The sequence below is a fragment of the Brassica napus genome, chromosome A8 (genome assembly GCF_020379485.1).
Source record: "Brassica napus cultivar Da-Ae chromosome A8, Da-Ae, whole genome shotgun sequence".
Taxonomy (NCBI): Eukaryota; Viridiplantae; Streptophyta; class Magnoliopsida; order Brassicales; family Brassicaceae; genus Brassica; species Brassica napus.
Window position 1 is genome coordinate 19534265 of NC_063441.1, and position 17407 is coordinate 19551671.

General features: G+C 37.5%; 1 protein-coding gene and 1 pseudogene across 1 annotated transcript; both read right to left on the reverse strand.

The window, feature by feature from the left end:
• Nucleotides 1–2807: 2807 nt before the first annotated feature.
• Nucleotides 2808–5743, reverse strand: LOC106425964 (protein disulfide isomerase-like 1-1). The gene is made up of 9 exons (XM_013866674.3): nucleotides 5487–5743; nucleotides 5178–5208; nucleotides 4816–5097; nucleotides 4552–4737; nucleotides 4342–4467; nucleotides 3917–4054; nucleotides 3577–3814; nucleotides 3368–3480; nucleotides 2808–3283 (listed from the first exon to the last, which is right to left on the reverse strand). The coding sequence occupies exons 1-9, from the start codon at nucleotides 5666–5668 to the stop codon at nucleotides 3074–3076; spliced, it is 1506 nt and encodes a 501-aa protein (XP_013722128.2). The 5' UTR covers nucleotides 5669–5743; the 3' UTR covers nucleotides 2808–3073.
• Nucleotides 5744–14457: 8714 nt separating this feature from the next.
• On the reverse strand, nucleotides 14458–17362 carry LOC106347065 (annotated as a pseudogene).
• Between the last annotated feature and the right edge of the window lie 45 nt (nucleotides 17363–17407).

A 17407-nucleotide genomic window follows, 5' to 3' on the forward strand; every position in this document is an offset into this window, starting at 1 on the left:
AGAAGTGGAGAAGCATAGCACAGCGGTGGAAGCAGTTTCTTTAACCTCTGTTGCAGAAGTACACCAGAAAGATTTGGTTTGCGAGATTGTTCCTGAAACAGTAATGGTGAAGCAGACTGTTTCATGCGACTTGGTTGCAGGGGTGCAGCAGAAAGAATTAAATCATGCAATGGCTCAAGAAACAAATATGTTGATAAAGAAGGACTCACTTGCTGCGACAGATCAAGAGATGGATTTGCACTGTGAAAATGGCCATGTTTCAAGTTATCATGCAGGAGAAGTGTCTCAGAAAGCGGACTCAGTGGTGAGCAATGAAGTTGTTCATGAGATAGAAGAAAGTGCAGAACAGACTGAAGAAAAATTACAGATGCCTCAGGCGTGGACTGCTATTTCAAAGCTTACTTGTGTCAAGCGTAACCGAGGATCACATAAGTGGGAGCAGGGGAAGTGTGTAAAAACTTGGAAATTCAAGTTCAAAAACATGAATCTGCAGGATTGGTACAATACTATGCACTGGAGGAAGATGAGACAGCCACATATGCCAGGAGTGATGTTCAAAAGGCAAATGAAACGGACTCTTCTAGGACTGAAACAGTTTGCATTTCGGGAAGAAAAGTTTCAAGTGAAGCATAAGTGGAGATTTAGGAAGTTACCTCACACTTTCCTTTTGTCTTTTGGTGTGGAGCAGCTTATTAAAGAGAATGCCTCTGAACTGTTTGCTGTGGGTAGGAGAATAACATCAAGACTGGATCAACGCCAACATGAACTTCATAGGCACACGTGCAACAGAGTGGAAATTGTGATGTTATTGGATACAAATTCGGAAGTGGAGTTATGGCTTTCAAGTGTTGCGATCATCAATGGTTCGGCAAGCTCTGTTTATTCAAGTGGTGGTAGTTTGAGAGCTTGGGTTTCACATGATAATATTCACAGAGCGGTTTTTGAGAATAAGCATGAGACGAGTAAGAGGAAACGAGACAGGGTAGCGTTGTTGTGCATACGTTTGATGAAACTTGAAGCAATATGCTGGACGCAGTTTACTCTTGGCGACATAAACTTCCATCTGGAGCAGAGAGGAGCTGTGTGGCTGTGGGTTTGCTCTGATTTCTCAATGGCAGTGGCAGATACCAGACCAGAATGGCAGAGATCTCTTATCATTTTCTTATATCCAAGCTTGAGGGCAAGCTTGTTTTCAAGGGTGGGAGTATATGAGAGCATACTTATCTGCTTATGGATAGTGGCTGTGTTGATTTGGAGAGATGATAAAGAAGAGAAGGTTGAATCTGAGCTGTTGATACCCGAACTGTTACAAATCAGAGTTTCATCATTTCTGAATTGTCTGTTACCTCAAGAAAAAGACTTGCTATTAATGCATCACGAGGATAATCTGATACGAGTTCGAGTACAACAGAGTTATAAGAAGAAGAAGTCTTTGAAGACATATATGTTCAAGTACAAACAACTGCTCAGAGGTGTGTGGCCAGACATACAACAGTTTAATGTACAAAGAGCTTACAGATATGTTACAATACGAGAAGAGGGCAATGTACAAGGTCGTGACAATGGAAGATTGTGGAGTGGCTGTTATGTTCACAGTGGCAAGGTGAGGCAACGAAGGAGGAGAAGCAAAAGGCCCAAGTCTTGGATGTTCAAGTATAAAGAAAGCGCCAGCAGTTTCTTCTCTTCTTCCAAGCTTGTGGGCAAGCTTGTTTTCATGGGGGAAGTATTGATAGACTTCTATTATATTGGGTCTGATGTGGCAAGTGATGATGCTGACGTGTTTAATGAGGAAGAGTCAGGAGAGCCTTGGTTTGGTGCAGAAGGTTTGCTGTTACAAGCTTGAAGAAAGAAGTGAAGTATAAGAGAGGAGCCGAGAAGAAGAGAAGAGCTCATGCTTATGATGTTGATGTGATTCAAGCGCTATGAGCTTGGAGGAGATGATCGCCATGAGATCATCTCTGCGATCGCTATGAGATCGTATTTCTATCTTTTATGAGCATCGTTACTCTTGTAATCTGACATTGAAGATCAATAAAGGAGTTCTAGATAACTAAAGTCTATCATGTTGTCAGTCCCTTTTAGTGGCACGTTATGAAGTAACAAAGGTTTCATTATTAGGTTGTGCTCTTCTTGGTCGAGTTTAGTGGATAGTTAGTTTAGTGCTACTGTATTTTGAGAGTGGCCTGGATGCAAGAAAACTGTGAAGCCGATAAGCGAAGTCACCTCTTGGTTTTATATGTTTCCAAAAGTCCATAATGCATTGTTGGTTTTTTGTTTTCTTGAGTGTTATGCTCCTTTCAATATTGTTTCCCATAGACCTTTTGAGTCTCTTAGGAGGGAGATGGTTATAGTGTTTTGAGGGATCTAACATGTTTCTTTTTCTCTTCATCGGATCCTTTTGAGTTTGTGATGTGATGATTAGTAATACTGTGATCTTGGAATCAGCAATGGTTTCTAACGATGAGCTTGTGAAACAACATGCTAAAGTTGCAGAAGATGCTGTTACGGCCAGTATCTTACTGCTAAGTTTACACCAAAAAAAATGAAAAACTTACTGCTAAGTCTATTTCCTTTGGAATACTTTTTCCTGGTGGAAACCATTTCTGTTGTGGTTTTTCAAGGATGGGAGAAAGCCGAGAATGAAGTGGTTGAGCTGAATCAGAAGCTCGAGGATGCAGGCATGCCGCATGCAGGCAAGGAGAAAATTGTGTTACAAGATAGGGTTAAGTCATCTCAATGGGGAAGTAGTGTGTTAGACAAGTAACGCAATCAAGAGATGAAACAAGAAAAGCAGAATCAAGAAGCTATGACTGAAAAAACCAAAGGGGTTCTTAGAAACTCGGTCCCAAGACTTGCCACAAACTAATAACATTAAAAGAGAACTGACTTCAAAAAGGAAAAAATTGACAAAAACAAAAGAAAACAGGCAAAGCCATTATTGTTTTAGCAGAGTGCATGTAAAAACTCTAACGAATACAGACACCTTCTCTCTCTCTCTCTCTCTCTACTGTGTATTTTCCTCAAAACTACCAAACTAGGCTAGCAGCTAAGAGACGGAACACACTTCTCCTTTTCAGAGCTCGTCCTTAACGGCCTCAGTTGTCGTTTCCTCCTTCTTAGGCTCTCCAGCGGTGTCCTTGTTCTTGTCGATGAAGCTTATGATGTCTTCCTTTGTCCTGTCTCCATCGTAAAGCACAATGTTTCCGCTCGCTGATCTCAAGTAAATGGTTGGGAAGCCCTTCACATCGAAGGTGTCATTTGGGAAGTCGTTTGCGGTTGCGTCCTGGACAAGCCAAAGTGTTAGAATAAAACCGCAGATGATCAACCAACAAACTCTACATGTGAAAAAGAAAAAAAAATGACTTACGAGCTTGGCTATGACAACACTTGGGTCGCTTTGGTATGACACAGCGACTTCGTCCAAGATGGGAACTAGCTTTTGGCAGTGTCCACACCATGGTGCATAGAATTCAAGCAAGACTGCAAATAAACAAAGAGGAAAGAAAATTCATTTGTAAGTTTTCTTTGCTACCAGCGAAAAGGTTTTTTGAGATTTGATAATGTGATGTGACTCACCGTTCTTTCCAGAGTTGAAGACCATCTCGTCAAGGCTCTCAGCAACAACAACCTTTACAGGCTCGTTGTTTTCGGTTGGGATGGGTTGAGATTTTTTGTGTGCGGCAACTTTTCCATCCTTGAAGTCCTTGACCCACGATTCAATCTGGTCAATCTCAATGTTTGTTTTCAGATACTTCTTGTCGTCAGTAGTCTGGATGATGATGAGAGGAACTTGGCTCTCTTCAAGTCCAAAGTACTGTTATTTGTTCAGAAAAAAGATAGTAATCTGCTTAGCATTTTGTAACTAACACGGGATGAAACCACTAGGAGGCAGAGAGATAGTCGAGGTAAGACTAACCTGGAATGCGCCTTGGCTGTTCTCAGCATCACCGAGAAGGAAGCTAAGACCCTGTCCTTTGTAGGATGTAGCAACTTCACGGTACTTTGATTTAAGCGACTCAGCTCCTTCTCCGGTGAAGTTAATGAACAACATCGCCTGAAAATCAAAATATTACCCACCATCAAAACCACCACAAGGTTGGAAACTATAGGATCAATCAGAAACCTTAGTAATAAGACTCAAAAAAAAACTATAGACGCTACTATCTAAATTCAGCTAATATGGACGCTATCACAATTAACTTCTATGCATTAGCTCATTTCAGTTAATATACAAATCAAACAATCCTTATCCACTAAAAATAAAAGGCATACATAAAATCCGTCTTTCTGGTTTATCATGATCTTTGTTACAGCATGATGGGATTTAAAACAATGAGTTACCTTAGTGTTGGAGCTGTCAAAGAATTTGATAACATATGGGTGGTTGTTTGGATCCTTGTCAAAGACGGTGATAAGCGGAATGCTTGATTCTTTGACAAATTTCTCCAAAGCTTCTCCATCAAAATCCTGGATTGCAACAGAAGAAAAAATCAAACAAACAGGACCACCTATCTATGTCATAAACAAAGTGAAAATCTTTTTCTCTTGTACCTTGGAATCAACAAACAGTTCATCGAATGGTTTGAACAGCCTGACAACCGGTCCTGTCACAGCCTCTCCGCGAGGAAGAAGCTTGGCATCCGAGGTGTGTGCGAAGTCATAGTCAGAGCGCAGTTTCTCAGCAGTAGCCAAGAAAGAATCAAACTCGGAGCCAGATAGTTTAGGGAAAACACCAACCTAAAACAAGAGAACGTGCCATTAATAATAAAACAGAGACAAAAAAAAAACGAAAAGGAATATGTTCATGACACTTACCACAATAACCTTCTTGTCAAACTCAGAAGCATCCTCAGCTGCCTTGATCTCAAACGAAGCAGGCCCGCTTTGTTTCTTCAAGTAAGTAACAATCCCGTCAGCTTCACGAGGCCCGTTGTACTCCTGAACAGCTTTCCCTCCGTTTCTAAAGATCTTGATCGTCGGGAAGCCCTGAACCTCGTACTGAGTCGCAAACTCTCTGTTGGTCTCCTCGCTCGCATCAATCTTGGCGAGTACCACCGGAGGCACGTGACTGCTCAACTCTGACGCAGCCTTCTCGTACTGTTAAAACAAACACAATCTGAGTGGCTATTCAAAAGACATGCAAAGCCTAAATCACGTGACTCGAAAGCTATGTTTACCTCAGGAGCTAGCTGCTTGCAGTGTCCACACCTGCAAGATCCAATGACCGAATGCAAGATTAAGATCCAATTCAAAGACGCATCAATTACAGATCCAATCATTCAAATTCCACTACTACTACAGCCAAAGTCTCTCCCTAATAAACCAGATCAGCTACACAATAGATCGGAGGAGAAATCATTCGCATGCAAAATCAAATGATTCAAATTCAGATCCATCAGATTCACGAATCAATACCACAAGCAAATCTCACGACTCCTACTACTACTACTAACGATAAACGTTTGAATCATTTACAAATCAAATACCAAGGGGCGTAGAACTCGACGACGATGAAATCGTGCTTGTTGACGGTATCGGTGAAGTTAGTGTGATCCAAGGTCAACACGAACTCCTTCGTCGTCTCCGTCGCCGTCTCCTCGCTTCTCACGGAGGAAGCGAGCAGCGACAACGCAAGGATCGAGAACAACGCGTATCCCCTCATCGCCATTATCTCTCACACTAAGCTTCGTTTGGAAATTATTATGTAAGCTCTAAGGGGGAAGCTTTGGGAGATATTTATCAGCTCGTTTCACACAGGGAAAACTCAATGCTAAATGGTCAAGTAACCACGTGGCGTTCACTCATTGGATATAACGTCGTCATAGTTTGGCAAGAACTTATGTGTATTAATACGGTGATTTGACGATATTGACCTTGGCGGTTATATAAAAATATTGTGTCCGTGACTTCGTGAAAGTAAATGGTCGATATAAAATAATGCCATTTAGATCTGTGATCCGTTATGATTTTTTAGTTTAGTTTCATGACATTCTTACTTTAATTTCATATCTTATATTGTTGACTAGAGTCTAGGGGTGGACAAAACACCCAACCGAATCAAATCGAACCAACCGAACCGAACCAAAGTCTATTTCAAACCATTCGGTTGAAGATTTCTCCAACCCGAATGGTTCGGTTTAAAACCGAACCGAAAAACCGATGTGTTTTTATAATTATTTAAATTAAAAATATTATTAATACTAATATACTAAAATTATAATACCAAACCACATATTTTCCATTTTTCATTCACTAACATATATTGTTCTAATCTAATATGTAATCATCAAAAAAATTGATTAAAAAATTAGAAAATCTGTATTTTTATTCTTATATATGTAAACGTGGATGTTAAATCTAAACCTAAAACTTAAAGCAAATTTTATTAAAAACAATTTTTTTTCTCCATAGCGTCACATGAAAGATGATTCATTGCAGATTTTTTAATAATGATATAAGAAACATTACTAATGATGTTGATTTTTTTTATTTTAGTTAACTTTCATTTGTTTTAATTTTTTATATACATTTTATGATTTTTTAAGGGTTTTTGTTTCAGTTTTATATTGAATTTAATTCGGGAAAATCACATAAAAAACCTTGAAAGTGTCACTTACTAGCACTTTAAACCTTGAAGTTTTTTCACTAACACTTTTAACCTTCAAAGTGACATTTTTATCATAAAAAACCTCCAAAGAAGAAAAATGACTGGCTAAACAGGTTAAAAACATTTTTTTTCAAAAATAATTATTTAATTAATAAAATAAACAAAAAAATTAATAAAAATCGAAAAATTAAACAAAAAAATCATAAATTAAAAAAATTCAAAAAATAAATAAAGATTTAAAAATTAAATAAAAAATAACAAAAAAATTCAAAAATAAATAGGATCAATTTAAAATGGAGAAAAAACATAAATTTCAAAAAAAAAATGAAAATTCAAAAAAAAAATCATTTTTATCAACATTCATTTTCAAATATAATATCAGAAATTATCATTGGAGATATGCCAAAAACCGTATCATTGGAGATATGCCAAAAACCGTTATTTCCGACATATCTCCAATGACGTTTTTGGCATATCTCCAATGATAATTTCCGACATTATATTTGAAAATGGAAAAAAAAACTTTTTTGAAATTTCAATTTTGTGAAATTTATTATTATTTTTTCTCTATTTTAATTTAATCTTATGTATTTTTGAATTTTTAGTTATTTTTTATTTAATTTTCTAAATCTTTATTTATTTTTCATTTTTTTTTAATTTATGAGTTTTTTTGTTAAATTTTTTGATTTTATTAATTTTTTGTTTATTTATTAATTAAATAATTATTTTTTGAAAAAAAAACTGTTTTTAACCTGTTCAGCCGGTCATTTTTCTTCTTTGGAGGTTTTTTATGATAAAAATGTCACTTTGAAGGTTAAAAGTGTTAGTGAAAAAACTTCAAGGTTTAAAGTGCTAGTAAGTAACACTTTCAAGGTTTTTTATGCGATTTTCCCAATTTAATTCACATAGTTTATATTTATATAATTTATGTTTTAAAAATTTTTTTTACAAAAAATGAAACTAAGAAGAATCTAATTAAACCGATCCAAAAAAACAAAGCGAACCGAACTGAACACAAACCGAACCGAATATGAACCGAACACAAACCGAACCAAAAAAATATGTAATTAATAGCTCCATGTACATGTTCTAATTTCTGGATAAAATTTCAAACATTTCTTTAACTTCTTCTCAATTACCATTCAAGACTTGAAGTTGTGAATTAAACTTTAATAGTTGTTAATGTGTGTCAAATCCAAAAAATAATATTACCGTCCTACTTTGAGAAATATGTTACATGCACAAAAATCTATCACACAACTTTAACAAAAAAGAACAAAACACGACATAACCATAATACAAACCGGAACATAAACAAATAAAATTTATAAAAGCTATGTATAAATAGAGAATAAAGTAGTATATCCCACGCGGAGTTCCCTAGTATTGTATAGTGAGGAGAAGATGTGTCGTTGGGATTGTTACATAACTTTCTGCAAGAAAATTTCTTTTATTTGTAATAACTGTGATGAATCCAGGGATCATCTTTATTGGCTGGGGCTTACAGGTTCCTTCTCTTTGCCTTCTCTGTAATAACTGTGATGAATCCAGGGATCATCTTTATTGGGACTGCCCATTCTCTTTTGCACTATGGACTCTAGTAGCTAATAGATGCCGAACTACTCCGCTGCGAAGTTGGGTCTCCTCGCTACATCAGATGTCGACCCTACCTCCTCCGTCAACTGCTCGATCTCTAACTCTCCTTGGATGGCAAGCTACACTATACTGGATTTGGAACGAGCGAAATAAACGGTTGCATCAATCTCAATTTCGATCGGTGGATTCTCTGTTCTCCATCATTGATCACCAATTGAGGAACAAAATCAATAGCTTCAGAGAGAACAACCCTAGACGCTCCTCAGCGATGTTACAACTATGGTTTCGTTGATCTATCACATGCTCCACATCGTCTCTCCTCCCACCATTGATCGTCTCTCTGCATGTCTCTCTGTTCTTCTACCCGACAAATCTGTCGGCTCACCATCTCCATCTTACTAAAGGGCTCAATCTTTTGGGCTTCCTACTGGGCAAATATCTAAGGTTAATGGGTTCTAAAATATGAGTTTATATTGGGCTGTTGGGCTACTTCTACTAGAGCATTAGTGCTTTTGTAAAACGTTTTTATTTTTTCTGCAATTTTAATATGAAGCCAGTTACAAAAAAAGAAAATTTCTTTTATTTTCGAAACTAAAGTAAATTTCAAAAATTATTATGTTTAATTAGTAATATTTTAATTTAATTATGCTTATTAAAGATAAACTTGAGTAACAATCTAATTCAAAAGAGAATATGCCGGGTATTTAATAAAGTATACATGAGTGATTGATTTTTGATTAACTAAAAGATGTAATTCATAAATATGACAATGTCATGGCATTGTAATTATCAAAGAAAATCGTATAGATTTTGTAATAAAAAGTGGAAAGTGACCTATGGTGTAAATGACTAATTTGGCCTTTTATCGAAATTACATTTTAGGTCCCAAGTGTTTGATTATAGAGAGGGCTCAATCGTGACTCTATCTTCACTAGTTATTGTCGTTGCTCTTTTTACATTATCATCCATTAGTTGTGTGAAGATCCCTAAGCTCAATCCACTCCTTAGACTCAATCGCTTAACTACTTTGTTGTTGATCGGATTCGTTTGTGTGAAAGAAGAGATTAGAAACGATAAAGGAAAGAGACACAAGAATCTTGTTTACCCGGTGTTCACCTCCCTCCTCCAAATCGGAGAAGGAGCTATACTCACCGGGGCTGGGCTCTGCCAGCAATCCATTAGAGTAACTCAAACTTGAGCTCTCATCGGTTTACAATGGTGCTCTCTCTATCTAGCTCTGCGATCTGTTACAACAGACTCATCAAGATCGACTTACGAGAGCAAGAGGAGGAAGACGACTTTATCTTAATCGTTTACAAAGACTACACACACGTGCAACACATGTGACTTGGTTATTACCTAAATCGGCTAAACCAACTTCCTCACTCTTTGGTTAAGCATACCAAGAGATAATTGCTGATTAAGGACATAAACCTTCACAATCTCCACCTTGTCCTTCATCAGCTTCTTGTTCTAGTGGATAACCTCGGATTCAACCTCCGAATCTAGGAGCTAACCCGCTGAACTTCTCTGCAACGTTTCTGCAGATTCTCTGCATCTTCTTGCAGTTTTCTCCTGCATCCTCCTGCAGCCTTCTCATGCATCCTCCTGCAGCTTTTCTGAGAAACAGACCTCCCAGCTTCATCTCTTCATGAATAAAACTCATCCAGCTTCATAACTCCCTGAATAACACTCATTCAGCTTCATATCTTCTGAGCAAACTTGCTCAATCTGAGCTTCACCACTCAACGCTAACGCTTTCTTGAAATTTCTCCTAGCGTCCCTTAAGTATCAGTCTTGATACAATCCTGAAGATTTCCTCGATGCTTCTTCTTAGAGTCTCTGAACCGATCCTCTGTGCTTCAGTAACTTCAGCCTCCAAACCAATGCATCAGACTTGATGTACTCACTGAACTCTAGCTGTGACATGAACCACACCACCATCTTGAGCTATTAAAATTCTCAAGTCTTCTTAGGTTGCAAACAAGAGTTATACAACCTTGAGTTGTACTCAACTTCTTCACTGATTCTCCTTTGGCACTCTCCATAACTTGAACCTTAGATGACCACTCAACAACACCACCGAGATGAAACCATAAGCTCCACCTTTAACTGTTGCTGCAACTGAAGATCACCAACTGTATTGCCAAAACCTGTGAATCCAATACCATCTTGAAACTTCTTGAAGAACTGAATCACCTCTGCCTCTTCTTGAACGTACTGGACTTGAACATTACCCTACACCGCTGCTGTTGATAGCAGGACACGCCGCCTAACTCAACTCGGATAAGAAGACTTTCGATGTAGATAATCTCTGCTCAACTCTGTTCAAACTGATCTGCATCAATAAATCTTCAACCAACAAATCTAACCACTTGCTGCCTTCTTTAACTCTGTCTCAAACTCACAAAATCGCAATACCCCTGAGACACTTCTTCTGATGTTTCAGTGACCTGCAACGCCCTTTACCCGCCTGCAAAATTCACCAATCTCTGTACTTGCATCTCTGATTCTTCCAGACTTCACTGCAATCTCTCTCTGTCCATCAGCTTCATTGTGTCATGCTTCTGATCTTTATACCTTCACTTGATTTACCTCAAGCGCCTTTACTGAGAAGATTACCCCAAGCCTTCTTATGATGCACTTACACAACTCAGATTTCCTTTGTAGTTGTCCTTACTACAAGCAAAACAATCTCTGACTTTTACTGAAATAATACCCTTGAGACAGCCTTATAATTCGTTGCTCTTTGTCTCCTTCAGTTTCTGTCTTCAGAAAATTGTACAGACCACTTCTTTGGTCCCTTATACTTGAGCCGCTTTAGTCTATACGACTTGATCACTTTCTGAAGCAGCTCCACCTTGAACTAAGTATCATGTTGTTCTGTAAAACCTGCAAAACAAACTTTAGTTCTACTGCAGAATTTATTTACCACTACCTGCCTTGACGTCTCTGGACTGACGACTCTGTAGCATTCCTCTGATGAACACATATTGACGGACTGAATGATTACACACTCCACAATATCCAATAACCACTGAACCCATCTGCATATACCCTCGGTTGAACTTTTAATCTGATGATGAGAACTGTCTGCACTTGACTCTTTGTACATCTTACCATACTGAATCAACCAGAATCTTCATAACTCTTGCAAACTGATTACTATATCCTCAAAACCATTCTCCAACTGAAGCAACCTGTGAGACCTTCTGAATAAACCAAGCTCCCACTGGAGCCAAAAAAACACCTGCTGGTGTGCACTACAAACCATGTAGTAACAAGACTCCACCTGAAGCAAAACCCATTCAGACTTCACTTTTGATTCTCACACTTAGCTTCAATTCTCAGAACTTGAACTTCTGCACTTTAGCTTTGAAACCCATGTATATGCTTGTATATCACAATTTTTGAACCACTGATTATTGCTTGATATTATCCCTCAGACCTGATGATACACACGTCCTCTTAACTGCAGCCACTTCAAATTTATCTCTTTTTACCAAAAGACCCGACAGAAACCTCGCTTTGCTTTAATGCTTCACTCAACTGTACCAGCTTTGAATGTTCTGAAAATTATTTCCTTGAGTGATAGTATCTGTGATAATCCCTGACATCTTGACTCTCCTTGCTGAACCTTCTGATGAACCCACTCAGAACTTGAAGTCTCTGAAATCTTCTTTACAAAATTCTTCATCTCCTTTTGCAGAAATAATGATCTCCCTTGTAAACAGTACTGCAAACAACTCCAGATGAATATCCTGTGACTTCTCCTTGCTGTCTTGAGTCTTTATATCATATCACTTTATAACCAGCCAAGCTTCTTTTTACTTGACTCATGAAATAGTGTCAAGCTTCAAACCAGAAACCATACTCACGCCAACTGGTTTCTTTTACCACTGATTTTAGTATCAGCTTAGCACCATGAATCTTGTCCTTATACCTTGACATTCATCTCCTCATGGCCTGTGAGAACTCCACCCTTGAGTGACTCTTCCTAGATGCACTGCCATCATTTATCTCCAGCCACACCTTAGGAATAGTCACCTTATTCCCATAAACGAGAACCTGTCCCTGCAAACTACTTGTTGCAGTCTTCGCTCAGATTTCTTCAGCTTCTGAAACTTATTCTCATGATCCTTTCTGTGTTCTTGTGTAGACTGTGGATGACACTTTAAGCTCTTCATGTAACAATTTCTTCATGATTCCTACCCTGAGAGCTCACCATCTTACTGCACCACCTCTTGTGACAGTACTCAGTTCATATGTTGCTTAACAGACCTATACGACAGCAACTTCAGCGCACGTATATCTGACTTCTTGAACCCATGCTGAAACCTCTAAGGCAGCCTGCCTCAGACACTTTCTTCTTACAACCAGAAGCTTCGCATAAACCCAATGATCCTGATCTTTACTCTTGTGACTGAAACCTCTGAAAACTTAACCTCAAATCTTAACCATTAACCTGAAACCTTTGATCCTCCTAAGATTTCACAACCCAACAATCTGCAGAAAACCTTTGCTTCATAACAGCTCATATACTCTTCTTCTCAAAATCACAGAGCTTTAACCATTTCTTATATATTCCAGAATCTTCATCTTGAACATCTTACTTGTCTTGACTGAGCTTGAACACCAAACTGATATCAAACCTTTACCAAACAGATTTGATCAAGGTACATCCGGATTTGTACCTCAACATTGACTTAAAACTGATAAAGCCTGTAGATAATCTTGTGTTCCACCAAGGTCTTCCTCCACTCTGATTTTAAAGAACCATCCATGAGCATCCAGAAACAATAACATATGTCATCACAGTAACTCTGTGATTGCAGCAGATGTAGTCTTGAGATTTCAACAAGCTTTCAATCAAACATCAGTCTTCTTCTTCAGCCTCATCATGTATGTACGTTGTAACAGCTTCCTTCTTCAACCTGATACTGCTTGCTTTAACCTCTGATCATTGTTTCTCTGTACTTGAGCCATCATTATAAAATCTGCAAGCTCCACATTCTTCTCCCAATAACACAGACTCTTCATAACCCAGAGAATAGAGATTTAACTTATCCATGATTTCACAATCTTGAAATCATCTTGATCCGATGAATTATTCATCACAAGCTTGACGTCTTTCAACGTTTATGACATTGACGAGAGCACCCAAGATCTTCATCTTCATACCCCTATCTTGTATCTTCGCAACTTTCAGAAAGATCGTCTCCGACGTTTCTGTTGCAGTCTCGATAATCCGATAAACCAAGATCCTTTGTTCTTTCTTGTAGGTTCTGCATCCGCTGAAATCAACAAGAGAACCTGACATCGTCTTCTGCCTTCTTCCATCTCGCGACGTCGTCGCAACTCCTCTGATTCGATTGATACGAAGTTGCGATGCTTCCATAAACCAGAATCCTCCGATTCTTGAATAACGACGTCTCCTGATAATCCTTCTCGATTCTTCCTCCTTCTGGTCCGCGATGTCTTCGTCTTCCTCGGATTGAATAACCTCAGCTCTGATACCAATTTGTGAAGATCCCTAAGCTCAATCCACTCCTTAGACTCAATCGCTTAACTACTTTGTTGTTGATCGGATTCGTTTGTGTGAAAGAAGAGATTAGAAACGATAAAGGAAAGAGACACAAGAATCTTGTTTACCCGGTGTTCACCTCCCTCCTCCAAATCGGAGAAGGAGCTATACTCACCGGGGCTGGGCTCTGCCAGCAATCCATTAGAGTAACTCAAACTTGAGCTCTCATCGGTTTACAATGGTGCTCTCTCTATCTAGCTCTGCGATCTGTTACAACAGACTCATCAAGATCGACTTACGAGAGCAAGAGGAGGAAGACGACTTTATCTTAATCGTTTACAAAGACTACACACACGTGCAACACATGTGACTTGGTTATTACCTAAATCGGCTAAACCAACTTCCTCACTCTTTGGTTAAGCATACCAAGAGATAATTGCTGATTAAGGACATAAACCTTCACAAGTTGAAAAACATAAAGAGATTTTGATTTGGATTTTTTTTATAAAACGGTCTTATAGAACTGATAATAATTATCGACTCCAAATACTCAAACCATGAGGACGATATGTGAAACAAACACCAATCATCAGGAATATTCAGGATATATTTTATTTATCATATGCTAACGCCAACATTAGAAATAATTTATCTATTCGCTTGGTTGTGTCAATGAGTCTCATAATTCGAGCTAGATGTTCATTCGTAGAATCTTCAACCAACTCTGTATGCTCGAAAAAAGAAAAGAAGGGTGTAAACCTAAAGACGTCTAGGTTGTACTTGGCCTGACATGCGGTTGGCCACCACGCTCCCCAACGGTTATCTTCCATGTTGTACACATGAGCCACACCAGTTGAACCATCCTTTTCTTTATCTCTCACCACCATGTGCTTGCCATCGTATGCAACCACGTTCCAGTATTCAAACTCACTTTCCGTCATAAGTACATTCTCGATCTGCCTAGCAAGGGCCCACTTGGAGGTATGATCTCCTGTTAGTGTGTAAACTGATATTGTGTTTCTGGTCCCAGATATTAAGGTTAGACGATTGATCTTATCGTCGAGCGTGAAAAGCAGTTTCATCTCTGGTTCTGGATGGAATACAGAGGGAATAAAGCGTGCTTGCTCTGTCTCAATATTGAAAGCTATGATGCTACCGTCGTTTCTCAACCAGTGTAGAGTGCCCTCTAGGTAAACAGGTTTCATTCGCTTTGTGAGCTCACTTTTTGAGTTGGTGGTGGTGATGATTGTTTCAGAAAATCTCCACGAATTTCCGTCGCTTATCTCAAATGCGTACGTCGTATGAGTCTCAAGTATGCAGATGATCTTGAATCTCTTGGTGGTGGTTGCTCGACTATGATCTAACGCAAAACCAACGCACATAGCTCTCTCTTCTGTATTATTAGCCTTGTTGTTGGGACCATTGAATATTGTAGCAAGAAGCATTGAACCAGAGTGATCCAAGAGTCGAAACCTCTTTGTAAGGGGATTCACGACGTAGAGGCCATTCGTGTATAGTAGGAGATGGCCGGAGCAGGAGCCGAGGATATAACAGTGTATTCCTTGGAGAGAAGCAAATGTTTTTACGTTTGACATAGATTCGCACTGAGAGCCAAAAGGCTGGTAGAAGACGAAAGGGGCACCTTTGCTAAAAGTGTATAAAAAACTGAGTCGGACACGAGATGAATATCCGATTTCAAAACTCGGATCATCCGATATATGTGATCTGATGGATTTATTTGTGCATTGCATCATCACCAGAGATTTGAGATCTAATCTGAAGAGAATATTGTCTAGGAGATGCACAGGCAAAGAATTCATTATCAGAAGTGAGAACCGTACGTCCTATTTTGATTTATGTTTTGGGTTTATTTCAAAAGTTTGTTTGTGATGATGTTTAATAAACAACTTTATAGATGACAAAAAGTGAGATGATAGTCTCACCTTTTATAAAGAAGTTTTACTTTGCCAATTCCAAAGAAGCAAAACAAAATCATTAAAATTGGAATAGAATTTTTTAAATAAAATAATTTGATGTCAGCATCATTAAATTTTAAAAGATTTTATAGTTTTCTAATAGTGTAAGAGAATTTTTAACTATTTTTTTTTTAAATTCAAAAATATAATATCCATTAATAATGAATATTTCCTACTTATTTCAGTGATTGTATTTTTTTACTTGTGAGGTTGTGAAAAAGTAGTTTTCCTATTGACTTAAAAGTAACAACAGGTTCAAACAAATGTAGCAATCAATTTCAGTAAAGAAGGCAAGATTAACTCACCATAATATAAGTGACTTAACTAAAGTAGAGAATATATTTAATTTTGATGGATATTGAAATCCAACATTTTTATTTAATTGCCTAAGATTTCATCATGACTATTTTAATGATCTTTATGTAGATTACAAATTAATTTATTGGTCATTAGAACAAAGTATCTATATATATCTAAATCTACTAATTTCAGTAATTAGACATATATATCTACTAATTAATAGATGAGTGAACCATGCAGCTAATTTTAGGAAGTCGAAGAAAAAAAAAACACTGTATTGCTTTCATATTGAGGCGAGTGAGTGAACCATGCAGCTAATTCCCTTTCTTCCCATGTACGGTCATTATGGAAGCAACAAGGTGCTATTGTAAACAATCTTCTCTCAAACCTATGAGCCTCAATTAGTAAAATCTTATCCCAAATCACCTAATATAACAAGAGAGACCACCTAAGAAATAAGTTTGAGTCTTCATTGTCATTGTGTTATTATTTGAAGTCATTGGTTCTCATCTTGTATTTCATGGAGGCTCGAGGCAACACTTTGTTTGTATAAGTCACTGACTCCAATTTATACACCTTGATGTATGCAGCAATCTTACCGATGTTTATCAAATCGTATTAGCTAAATTAGACCTTAGATTTTATCTGTCACTATCACACTTTAGTATTCTCCTAGATCGGATGTTGGAATACTTTAAATATTTGCGCGTTTCTAAAAATATGTTTGGTACAAAGCACTCACGAACTACCTGGTTGCCACTTTGTTTTCATTTCTATCTTTAATTTTATCCCTCGAACTGTATTGGCTGTTTTAAGCCTGGTTGAAAACCACTTGATTAAAACAAACTTGTGAAAAATTATTAAACGAATTAGTATTGATTCTCTTTGGTTTATAGTCCATTTTCTTTTCTATCTTTTAATTTTGATTCCTCAAATTGTATAGCTAAATTAGGTGTTATGAAACTATATCTGTTTTTAACCTGATTAAAAAACATGAAAAGATTATTAAACGAACTAGTATTGACCCTCTTTGGTCGATACATCATTTTCTGGTCTGTTACGACTAAAATATACAAACAGTTTTATATGAATCCAATCCAATAAACATGTGGGATAACATTTTCCTGTGTTTAGTTGATAACATTATCACTAGTTATTTAACATGATTACCAAAGAAAAAAAACATTATCACTAGTTATTGTTGTTGCTCTTTTCAGTTTTCACATCATTATCATCATCTATTAGTTGAACACAAAGAGATTTGGCTTTGAATTTAAAATAAAAAACGGTCTTATGTAGAATTGATATATTAATTATCGACTCCAACCACTCAAACCATGAGGATGATATGTGAAACAAACACCAATCATCAGGATATATTTTATTTATCATATGCTAATGCCG